The 23,925-nt window shown below is 36.5% G+C and overlaps 3 protein-coding genes across 5 annotated transcripts in view; all 3 read left to right on the top strand.

The window, feature by feature from the left end:
• Positions 1-80: 80 nt before the first annotated feature.
• LOC115417821 (cytochrome b-c1 complex subunit 10-like) lies at positions 81-2,716 on the top strand. The gene is made up of 3 exons (XM_030131952.1): positions 81-231; positions 1,352-1,493; positions 2,484-2,716. The coding sequence occupies exons 1-2, from the start codon at positions 170-172 to the stop codon at positions 1,470-1,472; spliced, it is 183 nt and encodes a 60-aa protein (XP_029987812.1). The 5' UTR covers positions 81-169; the 3' UTR covers positions 1,473-1,493; positions 2,484-2,716.
• Positions 2,717-2,967: 251 nt separating this feature from the next.
• Positions 2,968-15,856, top strand: mbd3b (methyl-CpG binding domain protein 3b). 3 transcript variants are annotated; one of them, XM_030131947.1, is made up of 8 exons: positions 3,066-3,094; positions 8,403-8,471; positions 9,106-9,265; positions 9,802-9,939; positions 10,132-10,222; positions 10,385-10,562; positions 11,230-11,382; positions 14,531-15,856. In XM_030131947.1, the coding sequence occupies exons 1-7, from the start codon at positions 3,081-3,083 to the stop codon at positions 11,375-11,377; spliced, it is 798 nt and encodes a 265-aa protein (XP_029987807.1). In that variant the 5' UTR covers positions 3,066-3,080; the 3' UTR covers positions 11,378-11,382; positions 14,531-15,856. The 3 variants fall into 3 exon arrangements, with proteins under 3 accessions (XP_029987808.1, XP_029987807.1, XP_029987806.1); XM_030131948.1 differs by lacking the exon at positions 8,403-8,471 and having other exon boundaries at positions 2,968-3,094; XM_030131946.1 differs by lacking the exons at positions 3,066-3,094; positions 8,403-8,471 and adding an exon at positions 7,688-8,049.
• Positions 15,857-15,943: 87 nt separating this feature from the next.
• The window catches only part of LOC115417822 (unconventional myosin-Vb), a 38,019-nt gene continuing 30,037 nt past the window's right edge, over positions 15,944-23,925 (top strand). Inside the window, exons 1-9 of the mRNA XM_030131953.1 lie at positions 15,944-16,154; positions 16,800-16,906; positions 19,060-19,228; positions 20,539-20,683; positions 22,004-22,160; positions 22,258-22,401; positions 22,530-22,611; positions 22,700-22,807; positions 23,751-23,863. Coding sequence (XP_029987813.1) covers positions 16,124-16,154; positions 16,800-16,906; positions 19,060-19,228; positions 20,539-20,683; positions 22,004-22,160; positions 22,258-22,401; positions 22,530-22,611; positions 22,700-22,807; positions 23,751-23,863 — 1,056 coding nt within the window. The 5' untranslated portion in view covers positions 15,944-16,123. The remainder of the gene's footprint in view (positions 16,155-16,799; positions 16,907-19,059; positions 19,229-20,538; positions 20,684-22,003; positions 22,161-22,257; positions 22,402-22,529; positions 22,612-22,699; positions 22,808-23,750; positions 23,864-23,925) is intronic.

A 23,925-nucleotide genomic window follows, 5' to 3' on the forward strand; every position in this document is an offset into this window, starting at 1 on the left:
TTGTAAACGGACACCTTTGATACGGTGTCCTCCAACGACCCCGAGCCGCAGCACGCAGACCGTTGGTATTTTCATCAGGCGTCAGAACGGGCAGCTCGGGGTCCTTAAACAGCCATTAGTGTGAAAACATTGTATGGAGTGAAACCACAAGCGAGAAGAGAAGGTCAGGATGATCCAGAACATACTGAACAAAGTAGTCGGTGCCAAATACATTTCTATCCTCAGGACGTGGTAAGTAAAATAAAAAACAGGTGGAATCTGGTTCCTGGAGTGGACAATGACGCCTTTGTCACTTTAATGATGTCCTGTCCTTCTGTGACCTGCGTGATTTACTAGCCAGCTTTAGCTTAGCCTGCTTAATTAGTCCACATTAAGTTGTAGTTCGTTAGCATAATTGTTCCATTAACAGCTGAGGACAGAAATGACAGTGATTCATGCACTAACAGTCAGACATGTAGGAGAATACCGAGCTAGTGTTTACCAGTGATGCCAAAGATCTTAACTGTCCAAGTCAAAAATATCGCTTAATCTATGACAACGCTAGCATGTTGGCCAATCTCACCATTTTACTACTGAACAGTTTACCTTTGTACTGATCTGAAAAACCACTAAAGCTAAAAATTATACACATCACATATAATATACACTGATTAATCAAATACTGACGTAAATTGTATTTGCAAAGTTTGAATATTATTTGTCAGTTTTTAAAATCATTAGTCCTGTGTATTTGATGTTTGTACATTTAAGTATTTTTGTATATATTTATCTCACGTTTTCCCACAAATGGACCATGACTTGGTGTTTATTACCCAGCTGTGTGTTTTTGTAAAAACAAAGTACACACAGTTTTCAGTGGCCTTGAAATGTTCTCATAGAATCTAGTTCTGCTGAGTGTTTCTGTTGAACCTAATGTTAAATCAGTATTACTCATTAAATCTTACTTGTGATAAATCAAAGTAACAAAAAATTCTTATATTTTTTTTATTCTGTCAGGGAATTGACTGTTTGCTCACAGTAATTTTAGTCTGTGTACAGACTTTGGTAAAGATCTGAAATTTTTCCAAGCTGCCCCACTGTGATTCAGGTTACTACATCTGCAAACTGTCTAAAATAAATGTGTGTTTTCACATTCACACTGGTGGTGCTGATACATCATGAGATATGATTTAATATCCAGATGTGATTTTTGGGGGGTGCGATATCTAACATTAAAAAAAAAGTCACAGATAATTATAGAATCTGAGTGAAAGAGTATTTTTATCCATGTTGCCTGAGATACATGTGTGCTACAGTTAATTGTTTGAGCCCTGGTTCTTCTGTCATTAATCCAGTTTCTTCCTCTGTTTAGGGTACCAAATGCAGTCGCCTGGGGCACAGTAGGCGGAGTGGCACTCATTCACTTCACAGACTGGCGATTGTTCCTAGACTATGTGCCGTACATTAAAGGAAAGTTCAAGAATGATGAGTAAAGTCTGACACAATGTTAAATTGTGAGTGAATTTTACTGTTGCGAACTCACGCACAGCATCTGAGCTTTCATGCACACGTTTCACCTGCAGGCTTCACCTGGATTGCTCATTAGCTTTAGCCCCATGTACTTAAGATAAGATGCAGACTGGTGTGGTCTTATCAGCTACCCGTACTGAACATTCAAACAAACATGGAATCATGGGTAAATATGCCGCCACAATGTTTTTACTTCTAACAGCTTGTTGCATCTCCTTGCATAAATCAAAATAAATAGTGATAATATTAACATGTCTATAAACACCTCAGGTCTCTGCAGCGCTTACTGGCAGAAGCTTATTGAGACTTCTAAGCTTATTAGATGACAACTGTGAAGGAATAAAGCCTTTGTGCTTCTGTCTAAGCTAAACCGTTGTAAAGGGTTGGGTCTAATTTTACAACATCCAGTGAGTCAGTAAATTTAACAGAAAATAGACAATATATATTTAGCAGGATGAGCTGTGTAGATCAGAGACAGGTGTAGTTTTCACAGTATGAGGAATTTGCTTTGGTATGTTGGTGCCTACAATAAACAGGAAAACAGTGAAAAGGACTTGGTGATATACAAAAAAGTAGAAGTAATAATAGAAGCTACCTAAAAAAAAATGAAGTTTATATGAAACGATTGTTTACATTGGAGAAAATGGGAATATATTAAATATAATGGGTAATAATAATGGGTAATATTTTCATACATTAGTGCTCCAAGGGTGAATATATAACAAACTATACTTATTTCTAGTCTCTGTTGGTGAAGGGGTTCTTCATACCCTGAACAGGTTTCATTCTTGCAACTCTAAGACATATTTAGATGTAATCTTCTGCGGGAGAGAAAAAAAAAAAACTTGTAAAAGGGAAACCAGTAATGGGCCTCAGAGACAGGAAGGATGTGCTTTTCACTCAGTCAAACAGATGCATGTTTTTTTTTTCCTCTGTACACTTTACTAATGAATGGGCTGTGTGTCTGCCTACAGGACCACAACTTGGGGATGGGAACATGGCTTGGTCGCCTCCACAATGCGACATTAAGTGGGAAACCTTTGGATCCACAATCGGTCACCAGGGTTTTGTAGGGGCTTTGGACAGCAGGATGCACTTTTTATTAAAATCTTTGATCCGTCAATATATAATGTGAATAAAAGCTTATTTACCCAGATTTGTCCTGTTATTCTGCAAATTTCCTACAAATAAAGTATTTTTGTTTTAACTTTTTTTGTGTTTGTATCCTTAAATATGCGGTTTTGCTATAGATGTGCTTACTGTATTTTGTTACTGTACTTTTAAAAGTCTGCAAAGACAAAAAACAACTATAATGATAATTCAATGCGCATGCAATTGACTCTAACATTCCTCTGGAGGCATGCAGATTAATAGCTTCTTGCAGAACTATAAATACACTAAAAAATACGCTACTTTCGCCCAGACATTATGCTCATTTTATCAGGCAGTCTGCGAAATTTGCGTGGATAATGCCTTTCATTTCTCCCATCGAAGGGGGAGGGGACTGAAAGAGGAGAGGGGAGAAGGGATTTAACATAGCGAGAGGGAGAAAGCGAGATAGTGTCTTCAAGATGGATAAAAACGAGTAAGTACATCCTTTACAGCCTAGTGAAGCCATCAGCCACACTGGGATTAGTATTTAACGCGTTTGTTTCCCGATGTGACGTTTTCGGAGTGTATTTGGCAAGTGTGTTTATCATCGATTAGGCAAATTCACTCGGTGGTCTCGCATTTTGAAAATAGCAATACTGTGGTCTCCAGCAACCATGTCCGTCTCATAGGGATATTGCAGTATTGTGTAATTTTCTATTCTTTCGCTGCCATTCTTGCACCGACTCCTTATATGCGTCGACTGCGTGATATTTCGACATAGATTTTTTTTTTTTTTTTTTACATAATGCAAAAACAAAAATACCGATTTTTCCGGATCGGAGTTGCACTTACAAAGCCTCATTAAATGCATGACATGCTGTTAAAATGGTGTCTGTGCTTGATCGCTAAGATCTATTTTGTTCATTCATAAAAGCCGGCTCCAAGTCTGAATGACAACGGCAGGCATTGTCGTGGTTAGACGGCTCCGATTTCACCAAGATCACTGCAAACTTTCACATGGTCGTGGACTGACTAAGCACCGCCACAGGATATTTGACGACATTTTTTTTATTTAGGGATGTGTATTTGCATTGTCAAAACATCTTGAATGCGACTATTGACGGTCTATAAGTAGCAGTAGTCAAATTTATGTTTCCCATAGGTTTCCATTGCTCTGGAGCTGACAATTAGCGCCAACTACAACAAGAAGAAAACCGCACTTCCGGCCGCAGATGTCAAAACAAAAGCTATTTACAGGGGCTTTTATGGCGTTTTATTGTGATAGAGCACGTTAAACGTAGAAAAAGAATAGTAAATTAGAAAATATTATCATTTCAATGTAATATTGTCAGAACGGATTAGTTTATCAGGAGTTACTTGAATGTTTTCTGTGTTTGTGTTAATCCGGCATATTTATGTGTCAAGTTCAAGGTGAATCTGTCTAAAGGCAAATACACTGAAGGGTTAAATATACACATGAACTCGATTGAAAATTCACTTCAGTAGAGAGAAGAAAGAAAGAAAGAAAAAAAGAAAGAAAGAAAGAAACAAAAGAAAGAAAGAAAGAAATGTATGTAATCATGTAATGTAATATGCAATAATGAGTAATCATGGACTGTAATTTAAACACCCTACCTAAGTATTCCAGTCCAGTTGAACCTTGAAGAACTACCAAGAAGAACGATGACCTGGGCAAATGAGAACCGACAAGTATTCTATAAATATGAAGTATTTGTAGGATTACTCTGTACTTCTGCTCTACTGCACCTTACACATGAATGCTGTAGTTTTTAACATTTACACAACTTTAGTTACTGGATATTTTTCATATTTATGTTATTAATATGAAATAATCATCAACTTATGAATCATTTTGTATTAGATTCAGCTTCCAACAGTATGTACATTCATTAACCCTGTAAGCACCAAAGTCACAATATTGTGACAAGCAACATAACTGAACAGCTTTTTAAAATCTTTATATTGTATTAGAATTGCATATTAAAAAACAACTCTGGCACCTACAGGGTTAAAATGAGCCTCATTATTGCAACCTGCAATATTAAAGATCCACACATTAAAGCACTGATAACTATAATAATAATATATAATGTATGTCTCAGCAGTAGTCAGGATAAATTAACTACTAATTAATTATCAACTCAATAAATGATCAGCACCAATAGTGCTCACTGATCCTACAGTCATAGCCAAAGGTTTTGCCTTAAATATGATTTTTGTGCATAAATGTGATTAATTTTGGTAATAGAAGTTTCTGGAAATTATTAAATGCTTATTGCTTTTCACTGTACCTCATTAAAAAAACATTAAAAACAAAAAAGAAAAAGTAGCAAAGCTTTGTGTTATTGCCATAACTTTTAGCCATGACTGTAGGCCTCTAAACTGGAACTGATCATTTTGTGAGAAAATAATACCTCAAAAAAAAAGAAAAAAAAAAATAAAGCTCTTTTTACATTGAGTTTGGTGTTTAGTGATTCAGATTTATTGAATGATTAATTTATCAATTTCTGCATTCAATACTATAACTTCAATTTTAGGTTATACACTTATTTAGTTTATAATAAAGTCAAAAATGTTAACTTTTGTACAATGTTAACTTTTTTATTTTTAGGGAAATGATTAATAAACTTTGAGTTTTTCCTGTTATTATATTGATTTTAAAAATCCACAATTGGACCTGCATTCTCAAATGAGCTTTCTTACTTTTATTGAACTACGAGATCTCAGTATCTCCTCCACCTGAATACCCCACATAACCCTTCCCTATGGTGGCCACAATAAACATGGAAGTGCCCTGTCTTTGAGGTGTTTAGTTAGTTTTAGTGCTGCATGTGTAATTTCTATTGTACTACTGGCTGCACGTATGAAAATACATTTCACTGTATGTATAACTGTATGTATAAATGCATTTGTCATTTGTTTTCCAGTTCATCTTCTTAAAAGTATGTATGTTTTAGCATATTTAATCTCTGAGGCCGATAATTTATATTAAAAAAAATTGTAGACCAGTGTCATCTTGTAATAGAAGACAATAAAAAGTAACAGGAAAATGGTAAAACATACACACACAAAAAAAGCACAGTTTCTTTCAAATTATGGAAAAAGTTTTTGCAACCTTTTCTTTTGATGCATAATAAATATACGTGTTTGAAACTATGAAACTACAAACTATAAATATGAAACTATAAATTCTACAGAAAACATAAAAACTAGAATTTACCATCTGGGATAATAACATTACATTTAATCTCTGAGTCAGATAATTTATATTAAAAGAACTGTACACCAGTGTCATCTCATAACAGAAGACAATAAAAAGTTACAGGGAAACTGTTAAAAAAAAAAAAAAAAAAAAAAGCAGTTTCTCTCAAATTATGGAAAAAAGTTTTTGCAACCTTATCTTTTGTTGCTTAATAAATGTATGTTTTTGTAACTATGAAACTACAAACTATAAATATGAAACTATAAATTCTACAGAAAATGTAAAAACTAGAATTTACCATCTGAGATAATAGCATTGCATTTCATCTCTGAGACAAATAATTTATTTAAAAAAAAAAAAAAAAATTGTAGACCAGTGTCATCTTGTAATAAAAGACAATAAAAAGTAACAAGAAAATGGTAAAGAAAAAAAAAAAAGAAAAAGAAAGAAAAAAAAGAAAAACAGTTTCTTTTAAAATATGGAAAAAAGTTTTTGCAACCTTATTTTTTGTTGCTTAATAAATGTCCGTTTTTGAAACTATAAACTATACATATGAAACTATAAATTCTACAGAAAACATAAAAACTAGAATTTACCATCTGAGATAATAACATTACATTTAATCTCTGAGGCAGATAATTTATATTAAAAGAACTGTACACCAGTGTCATCTCATAATAGAAGACAATAAAAAGTAACAGGGAAACTTAAAAAAAAAAAGCACAGTTTCTCTCAAATTATGGAAAAAAGTTTTTGCAACCTTATCTTTTGTTGCATAATAAATGTACGTTTTTGAAACTATGAAACTACAAACTATAGCTATGAAACTATAAATTCTACAGAAAATGTAAAAACTATAATTTACCATCTGAGATAATAGCATTGCATTTAATCTTAAATAATTTATTTTTTTTTTTAAATGTAGACCAGTGTCATCTTGTAATAAAAGACAATAAAAAGTAACAGGAAAACGGTTAAAAAAAAAAAAGAAAAAAAAAAAGAAAAAACAGTTTCTTTTAAAAAATGGAAAAAAGTTTTTGCAACCTTATTTTTTGTTGCTTAATAAATGTCCGTTTTTGAAACTATAAACTATACATATGAAACTATAAATTCTACAGAAAACATAAAAACTAGAATTTACCATCTGAGATAATAACATTACATTTAATCTCTGAGGCAGATAATTTACATTAAAAGAACTGTACACCAGTGTCATCTCATAATAGAAGACAATAAAAAGTAACAGGGAAACTTAAAAAAAAAAAGCACAGTTTCTCTCAAATTATGGAAAAAAGTTTTTGCAACCTTATCTTTTGTTGCATAATAAATGTACGTTTTTGAAACTATGAAACTACAAACTATAGCTATGAAACTATAAATTCTACAGAAAATGTAAAAACTATAATTTACCATCTGAGATAATAGCATTGCATTTAATCTTAAATAATTTATTTAAAAAAAAAAAAAATGTAGACCAGTGTCATCTTGTAATAAAAGACAATAAAAAGTAACAGGAAAACGGTTAAAAAAAAAAAACGAAAAAAAAAGAAGCAAAAACAGTTTCTTTTAAAAATGGAAAAAAGTTTTTGCAACCTTATTTTTTGTTACTTAATAAATGTCCGTTTTTGAAACTATAAACTATAAATATGAAACCATAAATTGTACAGAAAACGTAAAAAGTAGAATTTACCATCTGTGATAATAACATTGATCAGCTATTCTCGGTAGCCATCTTTGTTTGGAACAAACGTTACACTGTAATTCTGAAACCGTAATCTCATCATATCCGGTCGTGTCGTGGTGACGTCAGGGTAACTTGACGTCGCGGCGCTGTCCTATGTTTTCCTTGCGGATGTAGCCCTCGTGCCCCGGCGAGACAGGCAGGTAGTGATGTGGCTAAGGTCCGCGGCGGAGCGATTTGCGCGACGACAAAGAGATGAGATGTTGTTAGCAAAGTGATCCCATTACACAGGGCGCATGTGGTAATATGGTCGGAACAAAAGCGTAAGAGAAGCGGCAGGCCTAGCGTCTAAAACATCGACACGGCTTCGTAAATCCGAACCGAAATATTCGCGGTAACTTTTGGCGGATTTATAGGCTTTACTCGCGTGGGAAATGGAGAAGAAAAGGTGGGATTGCACTGCTCTCCCCAAGGGCTGGAAAATGGAAGAAGTGACCAGAAAGTCGGGTTTGTCAGCTGGAAAAAGCGATGTCTATTATTTTAGGTACTAAACGAATGAGGGCTTGCAAAACTTTAAAGACGCACAAGACACATGTAAACGGAAGGAGACAGACAGGAGTTGGGTAATGGGACGGTGTAAAGTTTGGGATGGGGGGTGGAGGGGGGGACGAGGCCAACCAGGCCAGCTGCTCTCACACTAGTTCAGATAAGAAGGAAGATGTGTCTGTCTGTCCGTCCGTCTGTCTGTCTGCACAGGCAGGCGTACGGTTAGTAGTAACGGCTCATGGCTGGAGAGGTATATGATGAATGAAAACGAAACCCCAGTGTCATTTCAGTTGAATACTCTTGTATCTGTCATTGAAGTGAATCAACAACGGCAGATTTGTCTTTATTTAGCAGAGGAGAAGAGCAAGATGAGGAACAGAGGCAAGACAGGGGGGAGGCGGGTCGGTTGTATAGTTTGTGGTAGGCTAACTGTACAATCATACTGGTGTTAACTGTGGTGTGTGATGTAAGATGCATTTGCATGTGTTACTAGCACGTATCCACCCACAGTTGTTCCTTTTGTTGATCATTGCTCAGGCTATCGATATTGTTACTCCTACAAATGGAGTTAACATGCTTCCATTTTTAATACATCTGGCCAAATTGCAATATTGCCATCTCTACATTGTGTTTAGTGACTATTAGAGGTTAGCTTTACTGTATATTTACTCTGTATGTTGGTATGTAATCCAGTCAACTCCTCATTTTACTAAAAATGTGTGCAGCTGGTAACAGATTGCAGGTTTTTCAGATCTGTATTCATCACAGATTGCATCCATTTCACAGAGCTTACATGATTTCTGTGTCATTGCCCGTTTTGATTGTGCTCAGCTTTTGTGTGCCTATGACTTGTTGCATGTAGTAGTCCTTGTTTCTAATTATTTTCTGTCTGTGGTGTTCGTGTTTGAACTTGAAACCTGTCAAGGTTTGTTTCCCCGTTCAGTTTTGGTGTCTTTTGTGTACAGACCTTTTTTGTTTTGTTTTGTTTTTTTCTTTTTTTGCATCAGGAAACATTTGTACAGTGTTTTTCTCATGTCTCTGCCTCCCCGCTTAGTCCATCTGGGAAGAAGTTTCGGAGCAAGCCTCAGTTGGCCCGTTACCTTGGCAACCAGATGGACCTCAGCTCCTTTGATTTTCGCACGGGGAAGATGCTGATGAGCAAGCTGAACAAGAACCGTCAAAGACTGCGATATGATAACAACAACCAGAATAAGGTGAGGCAAATAGGGTCATGACGGCTGCTGTCACCGATAAAGGCTTAAACCCTGTCATCTTTATTAACACAGCAGAAGGATGTTTGGGTTTTTTTATATAGTTTTCTAATGTCTTGGCTAAAGCAGTGAGTGACTCCCCTTTTGTGTATTCTCTGACTAGAATCCCCAGACTGATCTCATGGAATCACATTGTTTGTCATGCCAGTTCTTATGGCATTTGGTGTGCTATACATATGCATTTTCATCCTTTTGCATGTTATTCAACGCCATTTGATCGCATGGCAATGTACGCTAAGATATCCAGTTTACATATCCATAACCTCTAACCCTAACCGCTAATTGTGTGGTATTTTATGTGGATTGAACATACACGCGGAAACCTTATATTGCGTTCAGATAACATGCCAATTAAAAGTGGCGTGTTATCTGTATGCAGTTCATAATATCACATTGGGACTCCCTCATTTTAGACTGAACAAAATGCCTTGTTGCATCTCCTTTTGTTCCTCACCCTCCACTTTGTTGACCTCTTAAAGGGCAAACCTGACCTGAACACATCGCTCCCAGTCAGACAGACAGCATCCATCTTTAAGCAGCCTGTTACCAAGGTTACTAACCATCCCAACAACAAAGTGAAGACAGATCCTCAAAAAGCTGTTGACCAGCCCAGACAGGTGAGCATCCAAGACCTGAAAAGCATCCACAGTCTAATATTAAAAGGCGACACACCCTTGAAATATTAAATATGTTCCAGGCGTGTTTATTTTTCACTTTACTGGAAGCGCCAATATTTCTGTTCGTTCAAGGGAGCTGAGTTTCTTTCTAAACCTCTCTGAAGCTAATATGTAATTTCATTTTGCCTGCAGCTATTTTGGGAGAAGAAGCTCAGTGGTCTTAATGCATATGATATTGCAGAGGAGCTGGTGAAAACAATGGACCTGCCAAAAGGCCTACAAGGTAATATTGAAATACCTTTCTTCATATTATGTTTTGATGATTTGTCATTGTTTATGTTCTTAAATGACTTTTTTTGTTTTAAATAATGACAGTACAATTGCACATCAGTTATTCTGGTATAAATTATTCCGAGTCCTCACATCCACCTTGGTGCTTCGTCAGGTGTTGGTCCAGGCTGTACAGATAAAACTCTCCTGTCGGCCATTGCAAGCGCTCTTCACACCAGTGCAGCTCCCATCACCGGACAGCTCTCTGCTGCCGTGGAGAAAAACCCCGGAGTATGGCTCAACACCACACAGCCGCTGTGCAAAGCCTTCATTGTCACAGATGAGGACATTAGGTGGGTAACTGAGAAATCTGACATCTTATACTAAAATACTAACTATGGAAAAACGATTTTATATTGTAAAATATGCAATGTTTTTTGCCATCAGCAACTTAGAATTCCCCACTTAACGTTCAACATATTGTAATTTAAGAGGTCGGAGAGAAAATTAGACTATTTCACCTCCTCAGTCTGTTTAAGGCTGTTAATCTAGCCTGTGACTGATGATTTTGTTTACTTATAGATCTTTACAGGATATAAAAGTAGGTGATTGATGGTAGTAATAACCGATAACTGTTGAAAATCCATCAAACTAGTCTTTTCTGCTCAAGACTCTGGCTCCTCACATAGAAACAGCACGACAGCTCCTCTAACCATGATATTTTGGCATCATTTTGTAGTCTTCATGTATTTAGGACAACAGGAAGAGGATGTGTATGCTCATATTCTGGTTCTTGCCTACTTTTGCTTTAGATAGTTATTAAATGGTTAACAGTTTTAGTGACATGTACTTGAGGCTGTCCATGTCACCTCAGTTAGGCCGATGTGGAGTTTCTAAGTCCTTATGATGATACCCTACTCTCAAAACCTGCTTGCGTGGTCTGTGCTGATCCAGTCAGTAGCTGTTGGGGGCAGCTGTAACGGCCAACTCTAACCGTTTCCTGTTGGTTTTTCTGTGCAGGAAACAGGAGGAGCTGGTGTACAGCGTGAGGAAAAGGCTGGAGGAGGCACTGATGGCTGACATGTTGGCCCATGTGGAAGAGGCTGCCAATGAAGGAGAGGCTCTGAAGGAGGAGGGCAATGGGAGCGAAGACATGGAGAGCGTATAGCACAGGTTGGTTCTGAGGTGGTTTTTACACCTAGAGTTGACACTTGGTTTGGATTCTTCTCACTGTTAAAAAAAAAAAAAAAAAAAAATCCAAGCTAACCAAAATCTAGCACCTTGCAAGAATATGCATTCTGTTTACTAAACAGATGAGTATGAAAGTTAATACAGGAGGAACATCTACTGTTCATGTCTGAGAGAGAAACATTTCCCAGATAGCTTCTACTAAGCAAACAGTTGGTATAGAAGGTGTGCTCTGTACCGTATGAAAGCAGACCCTGCCACAGGAGCCATTAAACTGGAGTTCACCTGGTAGATTGACCACAAACAAGCAAGCCACTCCAGGGTTCACCTGGAGCGGTACTGAGTCCACCTTTACTAAGTGGTCTTGGCAATGACCTCTTCTTACATAGTCACACTTTATCTCCACCGTTGGATAGTGTAGCACCAGGCAGTGTATTAGGAAGAAATGGAGGAACACTGTGTGTAAAACAAACAAACAAAAAAAAAAAACAGTGTGCGGAACATTCCAGCAGGCGTAAAAGCGATACACGTAGCATTCTATTGCATTCTGGTATGTTAAATGATATATTTTGACATGGAAAATACGTTTAGAATTTCATTCAATATATTTTTTTTTGTCATTTTTGCAAATTCATTCTATCAAGTTAAACTCATTTTTTACTTTAATTAAATAATGAAAATAATAAAATTTTGCTGTAACTATTCAAAGGATCAGTAATATAAATAACAGCTTAATATTAGAGGGCCACAGATTCACATTTTGTACTGGATAAGTTTTAATGATCTAGACAAACAATACTACTAAACACAACTTACCTTCATATCACTAAACATTAATAATAAATTTAAGGTATAACAATATCACATTTCAGGGCCAGTCAAAATCAAAAGATAAATATCATGTGGTATCGATTGACCAATGGCGTCACACATTAGTGGACTGGTATAGAACTGGTAGTTGAATTCCCGCTTGTTACATAATTGATGATTCACTTAAATTTAGCAAAAAATAGATGGATTTAGCCAAAATTAGGCCGTGTCAAAGTAAGAGAACAATATATTGATAATTACCACAGCTTTGAGGAAGCCGTGCACCATTGTTTTGGCCGTGCTTTTTGAAAATGAATCATGCAAATCACGGGTTCATGGCACACTGCCTAATACACTGGTACCAGGACTGGAGATGGGTCTGGATCAATCTTATAATCAAATGAAGGATAAAAAAAAACAACTCACTTGGTTGTTTGGCTGGTTTTTAACCTTAAACCTTATTTTCCCAAACTAAGGGCCAGGATGCAGAATGGGTCATTTTTATTGGGTTCCAAAGTGTTAAATCAGAATCAGAATACTTTATTAATGCCTGGGGGAAATTATTGGGTGTTACAGTTGTTCCATTCAAGTATAATAAAAAGAAACAGGAAAGAAAAGTTAAAAAGTATGGGAAAAGGCAGAAACAGGCTGCATGCTGGTTGATGCATGTGCACCATGAATGCATAACAATAAAATGATGTGTGAATTAATGTCCTGAACTAAATGCTGACCTACAAGAAGTCCTAAAATGTAGAGGAAAGGGCTTAGTAGTAACATGTAGCCATATAAAGTGGACGTATCAAGATGAAAATGAAATAAAACATGTTGTTTTGACAGTGGAAGAGTTATGAAATAATGCAGACATTACAGTAATTCATTATGTATTTTTGTAAGTTTGGGCCCCAAGGAGACAAAAAAGCTGACTGTTTTTGCAGATGGTTTGGAACTACCCATACCCTAAATGAATCCCATTGGTCTTGAACGGCACTAACGCAGGATGCAGTGACAGTGTCTTTGCACAATAGTGTAGCACAGACATTTAATTGGTTGAGCATTGACCCGTGGTCTTGGGTATTAAGATGATTAGATCACTGCAAAAGAATTCATCACATACAAAGATGCACCAGGGTCTGATCAAGTTAAAGTGAACACCAACATGAAAAAGTACATTTGCACACATCATTTATCAAGTGGCCTCATTTTTTAGCTAATGATCTCTATTTTATGGAACTTTTATCCTTTTTAAAATACCACTTGTAGAAAAAAACGTTACAACCGATTTCATCAATTGTACTTTTTACACCATAGCCATCCCTCAGACATAAAAATATAGCTTGAATTTGACACTAAAAATTCTATCTAAAAAATGTGAAAATGTATTCAATCTGTCATATTTAAAAAGACTATCTGTGAACTGTAACCAAGAAATTACTCTTTATTTCTAATTTACCTGTATCAGTATGGACCACCACAAATTGTAAACTACACTGTGTTAATATTAAATACATTAAAAAGAGCATTGTGATTATATCTGGCCTGTTAAAAAAAAAAAAAAGTCAACATTTTGGGTGATGCATACAATGGTAGAGTCATCCATGTGTAACGATGGCAGCCTGTCCACTTATTACCACATTCTCATGTCAATAAAATAGATTTTTCAATATTTTACTCCAAAATTTATTTTCAGCTTAGTTGAACATCATATCTAAAAGGTTTTGTCAATTTTTGTATAGAAACCGCATGTTCTGAATGTTTGCGTAAAGGTTAAAAAATTTATGTCCGTTTTAAGTCCACGTGTTACTGAGCAGTAATTAGACATTTTTCACCTAGAAATTTTATCTCCCCAAATGTTGTTATACATAATGTTAAGGGGCTTATAAATACCTACTCAAATATGTATAATACATGCATATAAGTTACTCTGCTTACATGACGGAGACTGTTGAACACAAAATGTGTCTATGTGTTACCGCTTGATCAGACCCACCTGCTGTATATCTTTGTCCTAAACAGACTTTTTCAGGTTGTTGTAGCTGTAGTGATGATGATGGTACATGATAGTGGAAGGGAGGATGAACTAGTTGTTCAGCAGAGAACATCCTGTGAGCCAGACTATATGGGACCACATGAACTGAATTAAGCAAAATACTGGAGTAAAGCACATTAAAACATAATTTAGGTCTTTGGAATAAGAAGCAGATGTATTTAAACAGATCTTTTTAGTGTTATAGTTCCTGCAGCTCTGATATAAACTAATGATATCATAACGTGAAAACAGTTGGAGCGCACATCTAATCTCATTGCACATCCTTTGTTCTTGCAGGCTTTGTGAAGTCCAGAAACCACCACACACAGACCATGAACAGTAGGAGCCCCACACCAGTCCAGCCCTGACGACCTTTCCCCCTAGTGTCTGCATTCAGCTTCAACCTAAAACTGACGTACGACAGCACAACTTACGAACTGTCCTCCCCTCGCTGAACCCTAAACACTCAGACGTGTCCATTCAACGTTAACCTCACTGTGCGGGACTCCCTGGCTCAACGCAAAAGAAATGACTCAACGCGTGATCGCGTGATTTTGAGCCCAATTGATTTTGTCAATAAATTTGTAATAATTTCCTAAAAAACAAACAAAAAAGATCCTAGCAGAAGAACTCGTGAATATTAAAAATAACTTATCTACAGTGTGTAATTATCAGTGTTCGAGGATAAGTGTATTTTCTACTAAAAGGCTTCGAATGGATTTACATTTTTTGCGACAATCATGTCAAATCCTGAAGCCTGTTATTCAGTTTGAAATGGGTACTTGGGTTTTTTTGTTTTGTTTTTCCTTCTGGGCAGATTGGAAATTGAATGTTTTGTATTTTCCGCATGTCTCTTATTTTTTTATTTTTTTGACTATTACTGTGCACTCCATACGTAGTCCTGACACAACCTGCAGAAGCAAACCAGAAGGATTCAGTGAGTCAAGCTGCAATCTGAACGGACGTGGAGGGTTAGTGAAAGTGGCTGATGTTACAAACACAAATCATCAGGTTGTGTATAAATCCTTTGGACTCCTCATTATTGTAATTTCAAGGAAATAGTATCTTTGTCAGCGGTGTTTTCCTGTGAGTCATGTTCAGTATTGACCAAAGAGGAGACATGTTCTTCTGACCGGGGTTCTGGCAGACTCAGAGTTTATCCCATTGGCCCCGCTATTATATTATTACGACACAAACAAAGCAGAAAACTTACAAGATGGGGCTGAGCACAACGGGAAAGAAATGACCTGAAACCTCTTTCTGTTGTACAACTCCTACAGGTTCACTCTCATTGTCATTCTAGGTGCTTACTGATGTTGGGAAACATTGCTGTTCTGTGCCAAGGCTTTGTTTCCATCACAGCTTCAGTTTATTTTTTTAATGTGTCAATGTTACCACACACAGGCTGCCTCCTCATAAACCCACGCACAAATTAGTGACCGAGCAAATTCCAGCTTTTATGTCTCTTCATTTAATATCTGACAAATAATTATTTTCTAATTCATCCCAATTGATGGTTAATAAATGCTGAAATTATGGAATTCCCTTCTCTGTATCAGCAGGCTGATTGCTGAAATTGATTTGATTGTATTACTTAATAAAAATGAGTCAGTATGTCACAAAGTCTGCGCAGAGTGTGTCTATTTATTTTTACAATACTGTGAGAATACCATGTAGATTTTACAGCTGTGAAACTTCTCCATCCAATCACCACATCCTCCCATGGATTAACAGTTAACCTGACAGTCCTCATGCCTCTGTGTGAGTCTGGACAAAGTACACAACTCTGTCAGCTGGCTTCTCTGTAGATGTACGGAGGATAGATGGTACACCCTTGGTTACAAGTATGCAAAGATAGAACTGTTTTCTCCCTTCCTGCTTCTTCTTAAGATGACAACACTGGAATTATACAGCAAGGTAAGCCTGACAATTGATTTAAATGTAATTTCTGTTGAATCAGAATAGCCTTTATTGTCATTGTGTATTGAAATTAGGAGCTCCTATTTATCAAAGTCCTTAAAATAATAGTTGTAAATTGCCTAAATATGTCCAAGCAAAAATATTTCTAAGACTTTTCCATTCATTCATTTATTCATTTGGCTGATTTCGTGTAGGCGTCTGAGCCTGTAACATACAGCTGAGCATGTATTTACCCTAAAGGCTAAGTTTCAGCCTAATGTAACAAAGTTAATCAGGCTGTAATACATTAAATTGAATTAATAACCATATGTACTCTATGGCTGCAGGGCTGTGTTGGTGGGTTTATGTCGGGGGTGGATAATGACTAATCTGTGTAGTCAATTAAGAGTAGGATGACCAGTGTTAATGTTTAACACTGTTTAAGAGTCTTTTATGCTGATGGGTGACAAATGTCTCGTCTGGGTGGGACAGAGAAGTGTGACATGTACCTGAGCAATGTCCATGACTGAAAATCCAAAATTATGCAATGAAAATCTCTCCTGTTCTGCTCTCCAAAGCAAGTGTTTTCTCAGTTTAGTCAGATTTTTAGACACTTTCACAGTTTCACACATACCCAAAGCAGTGTGTGTGTTTCTTTGCTAGGGAGCAAGTGTGTGGGTTCCTGACCCAGATGCAGTCTGGATTTCAGCCCAGCTCCTCCACGACTACAACCCTGGAGAAAAACATCTACTGTTACAGCTTTCTGATGGAACGGTAAGATTTGTCTGTCCAAAAAATCAAAGTGGACCAGAAAATATAGAGATCCCACACTACCACCATGGCAGCTAACCTTCCCACAATGACACGACATCAAACTGGAAATTCACTCCAGGTTTTACTTTGTATTCTGGTAGACAATGGTCCAAAGACACCTCAGTTAAAATCTATTTATTTTATTTTATTTATTTATTTATTAGGGACAATGCATTTTAATGAACATCTACAACAAATGCAACTGTAAATATACCAGATTGTAGCAACAGTGCTAATTTACATCTGTAATCCCTAGGCAGGTGACAAGAAAGACAAAAAGCAAAACATCATAAAAACACACAAAACAACACAGTGAGGACAATCTACTGATGGTCACAGACTTGGTTTTCCTTCATCCGATGTTTAAGATGTGATTTGAAGGAGGGATACGATTGTGAGTCTCTTCTGTTGAGTGGATCTCTGAAATCTGAAAGAAATCTGTCAAAAAATGTTAAAATACTAAGGACATGGCCTTGACCATCAACATTTCAACATTAGACTTTTTATAGTGTTGGGTCTCGACATTAACCCATGAAGACCCAAACATCCATCACCAACCAAAACCATCTACTGATCTGAACTGTTTAATACCTGTTGATCCACTAATCCTATCAGTACATGTAAATAATTGGTGTAAAGTGCAGTTCATCAGTTTCATGGTTATCAGATATGACCCATCTGGACGTTCTGAGGCTCCGTAGTTACCGTGGAAACACCGTCATCTTCTACAGCATTGATTCCCCAGTAAAACCCATGGAGTTGGATCAGTGACATTGGATGGAAATGCTTGGTTCATGTTCAGTTAAATGATATATTTTACTGAAAAGTCACTTTTTCTGCAGTTTTCTCTGTTTCTGATAAAATAACCAACTTTAATCTGAGCTTTTGTGAACATCTACATGATCAATAAATTAAATGCAGGAAAATACCTGATTTATATTGACAAAATGCAAAATTCAGAAGCTAATATTATAATAAGTGGAGATAAATTGCTTCAGTATTTTAATTTGGGAAATTTAACCCATAAAGACCCACTGCTACTTTTGTGGCAGTTCCCAAATGAATTGTTCTCTATTTCTACCTGTCTTAACTGATTTTTTCACCAACTTTTTTTTAAAATAACATTATCCTTGGTATTTTGCATTTTTTTGGGTGTAAATCCATTATTTTCCTATATTTAATTCACAGATCTTGTAGATGTTCATGAAAACTCAGAGTAAATTCAAAGTTAATTATATTAAAACACAGAAAAATGAAGAAAAAGTGACTTTTTTTTTTTTTTAGCAAAGATATATATAAATGAACATAAGACAAGTGTCTCCATCCACTGTCGTTGATCGAACTCCATGGGTTTTATTGGGGAATTAATGTTGTAGAAGATGACAGTGTTTCCACATTCACTATGGCGCCTCTAAACGTCAAAATGGGTCATATCTGATGACCATGAAAAGATGACAAACTGCATTTAACATCAATTATTTGCATGGATTGATAGGATCAACAGGTATTAAACAGTTTTTATCTGTAGATGGTTTGTGTCATTGGTGGCTGTTTAGGTCTTTATGGGTTAATTTGGGAACTGACACAAAAGGAGCACTGGGTCTTTATGGGTTAAACATGTATGTGCTAAAATAGATTTGAATCAAATGAGTTTTAATTTGTTTAATTTTGAGAATTTTTTTTGGACTTTGACTCTTGATGTAGAGCAGATCAAATGTAGTCATTACTTACTAGTTACTTTCATACTTGTACAAAAAAATCCTGTCCAAAACTGTTGAAGGATTGACTGCTAAACAGACTTAACTGAAGACTTAGCCCCTTATTTGCTCTCGGGTGAATCACATGGCATCCACTGTTTGACATCTGCAGTATGTGGTGTGTTCCTCTAAGTTCAGCTAGCGATAGGTTAAAAGCAGAGGGTCAGTTTCGGTGTGAGTTGCATGTCTGCATGTACAATAAACAGTCAGATAAAGATTCTTCCTCTTAAAACATGGTGCAAGTAGTGAAAATATAACAGTCCTCATGACTCCAAGCTTCACTTCAAGCAATCCAATCCAACATCTGCTCATTTTTTTTCCCACAACACAACTGTAACACTCATTTCCCATTGGTAGGAGGTTCAGCACCCAGTGGTGTCTCCCTCTGATCTTCCACCTCTGGGAAACCCCGACATCCTGGAGGGTGAGAATGACCTGACAGCGCTCAGCTTCCTCCACGAGCCTGCTGTCTTGCACAATCTCCGGATTCGATTCTTGGACTACAGCAGTATTTACACCTACTGTGGTGAGCAACACATGGGTGAAAGCAGGTGTCTAAAGGGAGGATGTATAGGAAAGGTTAACACAACAAAAGGCATCATATCCAACCAAGCATGTCCAAGCAGTGCGAAAAAATCCACCGATTTAAACTAGTATATAAACATATGGTCTGGTCCCAGTATAAAGGCAGAGGGTCCTAATACTGATGTTAAATCAGTATTCTGTCTTAAATGTTAATGTGTGCTTGTTGTTCCTTATTTAGTTGAATGCGTTGTCCATTACCTTCTGGTATTGTTCTTACCATTACTGGTGTGTGCTGCCCTTTACCATTAGTGCTATTGTAGTTTTTTGTTTTTTTCTTACCATTGTTGGTATGTAATTATTGCTGTTCTTTACCACTTGTGGTATTGTAGTTTTTTTTTGGTTTTTTTTTTACCATTGTTGGTGTTGGTAAGTAATTATTATAATGTAAGTTGACGGTTAACTGTTACCCATGGTAACACCACCAGGAATGTACTTTGTTTCTATTTTTCACACACATGTTGTTTCTATAATGTAAATACTGTTGAATAAGTTCATTCTAATTTGGTATAGGCCTGTTTTGTTCATTGTTCTGGCTTGAAGTCAAAGGGCAGGAGTGAGTATTTAAAACGCTATTATGTTCAGTTATTTAATGATGAGAATGGGGGTGGGATTAAATAAGTTTTTCTTCTTCCCACTCCTTTTCGAGTGTAGATGAATGATTTTGGAATTTTGAATTTGCATGTATTCTGTAAATGCTCGAAATAAACAAACAAACAAATGAATGAAATGAAATGAACCAGAAGACAGACGCTCCTGCAGATGTGTTCCAGAAAACACAGGGTGTGGCGAGCTTCTGTGTTTCTGTTTATTGTTCATAATTTCATCAGTAAAACCCTGCCATAAAGACTGAATCAGGGAAGCTACTCCGTCACTGCCACACACTATTAAAATGTAATTACATATGATCTTTTTTCATTACTATACAATATGAATAGAATAGAATAGAATAGAATAGAATAGAATAAGCTTTATTGTCATTGCAAAATACCATTGTACAGTACAATGAAGTTTGGTTTTATGTTCTGTAAGTTGCTCAAGTAAAATACACACATCAATTATAACACGGTCAGTACTGCTATACTATACTGTATAGTAGTGATAGTGTTGTTATTCAGATAGTGGGCTTTCTCTTTCATCCTCTTGTTTTGACACATTTTTGCCTTTTTTTTTAATCTTGAAAATGAACCTTTCAGTGGGTTTGTCAGTCATATTCACTCTGTGATTCTTTGCTCACTCATCCTCTCCCTGTAGGTATTGTGTTGGTTGCCATTAACCCCTACGACCAGCTCCCCATCTATGGAGAGGAGGTGATCGATGCCTACAGCGGTCAGGACATGGCTGACATGGAGCCTCACATCTTTTCTGTAGCCGAGGAAGCCTACCGCACAATGACCAGGTCAGAGGTCAACAGATGAAATGTAATTAGGCCACTAGTTTAACTACATTTTAACTACATTTTACAGCAGTTGCCTGTGTCTCTGTTCATATTTCCTTTATTTACAGTACCGTGCAAAAGTCTTAGGCCACCTTTAGCTTTAGGTTGAAATGAACATGCATATTTATTTCTCATTTTCTTTTCTTCAGATACAACAACAAAATATAGGAAATATGTACGCAGGCTTAAAAGTCACTTAAAATGGGAAAACTCATACATGCAAGTATATGACTTGAAACTTTCATATTTTCATTTGTCAGTAGTTCCAGTTTTCCAAATCCCTATTTCACCTTGGAGTAGTTTGGGTGCAGTTCAACTTGTTCTAGTGTGAAATATTTACAATTTCATTCTCCATAAAAACTCAACATTACCTTTTTTTTCATTAACCCTTTCATGCATGAATTATGAAAAAAAGCAAATAGATTTTTTTTTAGATTGATTTTATTACTCAAAATTAGGCTAAAGTTAAAGTTTTTATTACCTCCACCAAGGAGGTTATGTTTTTGCTGGCGTTGGTTTTTCTGTCTGTCCGCGTGCAAGATAACTCAAAAGGTTATGGATGGATTTGGATGAAAATTTCAGGAAATGTTGATACTGGCACAAGGAACACTGATCTGCCTTGGTGGAGGTCTGCGCTTTCCGAGTGCTTTTCTAGTTTAAATATGGTTTTATTTAGAAGATATTTAACTTCCTGAGAGCCAGGAAAATACATGTTTTTGCTTTAAAAATTTAAAAAAAAAAAAAAATTGCCTATATTGGAAACATCATGATGCAACAGTTTTTTCAGATGCTTTTCAAAATTTTTATGGAATGTCCTTTGCGGTGGGCAGTTTCTTTTTTGCTTTATTTTTTTGTACAAAGCTGTGAAACTCTTGTCCACAAACATAGACAGAAAACCAATAGCTGGGTCTTAGGAGGTTAACTTTACGAGATTACAGAGCAGTCCAAATTCTAAAATTAAGATGATACTTTTTCCTTGTATTGTTTAGGGTCTATAGAGACTGCCCCCATATGGTCTGGAGAATATTGTCTTTATAATCCTTTGGAAAGTGAGCTTAAACTATGTGTCCACAAATGTTAAAAACAGTTAAAAACAAGCAAATGAAGCCAGAATCACAACCAGTGACTGGTTACAAACACATCCATGCAGTTTGTTACTGTTGTCTGTCATGCATGAAAGGGTTAAATGGTTAATTTTCTCAGTATAAGCATTTCAGTTGCTTTCTGTGTTCTGTTGTGAATAAAATATGGGTGACTGAGATCACAGTGTGCGTGTTTTAGGGAGGAGAAGAACCAGTCTATCATCATCAGTGGGGAGTCCGGCTCAGGGAAAACAGTCTCAGCTAAATTCACCATGCGATACTTTGCTGTGGTCGGAGGAGCGGCACAGCAGACCAGTGTGGAGGAGAGAGTTCTGGCGTCTAACCCTATCATGGAGGTGATGAAAGGATGTGCAAGTTGTTGATAAAGATTCATCCCTTTGTCCAGTAGATACAGTGTAGGCAGAAAATGAATGTCAGTGTTTTTGTCTGCAGGCCATTGGCAATGCCAAAACAACAAGAAATGACAACAGCAGTCGGTTTGGGAAGTATATTGAGATTGGGTTTGGCAGGAAAGGAAACATCATCGGCGCCAACATGAGGACGTATCTGCTGGAGAAGTCTCGGGTTGTCTTCCAGGTGAAGCTCGATCACATGTCTGTTGTTTAGAATCATTCACCTGGGCATGACAGAACGTGTTAAAAGATGGAATGTACTGGAATTGTACTAGTGTGCATAAATATTATCTACATATCTGTGCATTGAAGGCATCTGCAGAGAGAAACTACCATATCTTCTACCAGCTGTGTGCCTCCAGAGATTTCCCTGAGATGAGGTCACTCAAACTGGGTACATGTCATCCTCTCTGAATCCCCACCCTCTGTGATTGACTTCACTCTGTGTTATTCATGAGTGTTTTCCTGTTTTTGTCTTAAAGCTGCGCCTGAGAATTTCCGCTACACCAGTCAGGGAGGAGAAATGCAGATACCTGGAACGGATGATTTGTCAGACCTGGAGCGTACTCGCAATGCCTTCACCATCCTGGGTAGAAAATTATACAAACACACTCACACTCAGTGTACGTTAGAAGAGCAGAGAGCACCTCTGTCAGAAGAGTTTTTAATCATTAAAATGTAGTTTTAGCAAAAGATGCCATTCCAGTAGAAGTATAGGTACTTGAAATAAATACTGAGTCAAGTTCTGTGAAAAAGTACAGCTTCTGAAATTAAATTAACTCATAAAAACCCAAATATCCATCACCAACCACACTAAAGCAATGAACCTGTTGTGCAAATGTAAGTAATGGAATGTACAGATATTTATGTTAACCCTTTCATGCATAGTGGTCACTACAGTGGACAGCTATTCTACAGCTGTTCTCTCGTATATTCATGGATTTTGTTGTTCTTTTTGTTGTTGTTTTTTTTTTTTTTTTTTACACATATCTTTATTAAAGTTTTAAGACACTACATATCTTTTCTAACATGAATTGGTAACATTGTGTAGATCTCTCCTGAGCATAAACCCCCAGAATTACAAGCCCTCCCCATAGTTTTCACACAATTTATCAGTAAATACATGATTCTGTGCTTCAAAAATTAAACTTTTGGTGTCCAGCTGAGTGGGCATTTTGTAACTTCATGAAAAATAGGTTCATAAGAATTTTTTTTTTCAGTTATTATTTTTTTATGTATTTTTTTTTTTTAATTTCAATTATTTTTATTTTATTTATTTATTTTTATTTATTTTTCAGAAGAAAATTTTCAATCGCATTGTTTTTTTTCATGCCTAAAGAGGAATAAAAACACTCAGGAAAAAATTTTTGATTAAGGTTCTCATAATTCGTGCATGAAAGGGTTAAAATGTACATAAATATTGCTTCATTGCTCTTTCCATGTTGTTACGTCTCACCTATAGTTTTAATTTGCATGGTAATATGATAATAAAGCAGGTACAGAATCTCTTCACTTGATGTTTTGAAACTGTAGGTGTGCAGTCTGACCAGCAGATGGAGCTCTTCAGGATCCTGGCAGCTATTCTGCACCTGGGCAATGTCAACATCCAGGCCAGTGGGAGAAACTCTGACCGCAGTTACATTGATGTAGGAGAGTTTTATTCCTAACGTCCTAAAGGTGTGGTTTTCTCTTTAACCGGTGCATGTAA

The sequence above is a fragment of the Sphaeramia orbicularis genome, chromosome 4 (genome assembly GCF_902148855.1).
Source record: "Sphaeramia orbicularis chromosome 4, fSphaOr1.1, whole genome shotgun sequence".
Classification (NCBI taxonomy): domain Eukaryota; kingdom Metazoa; phylum Chordata; class Actinopteri; order Kurtiformes; family Apogonidae; genus Sphaeramia; species Sphaeramia orbicularis.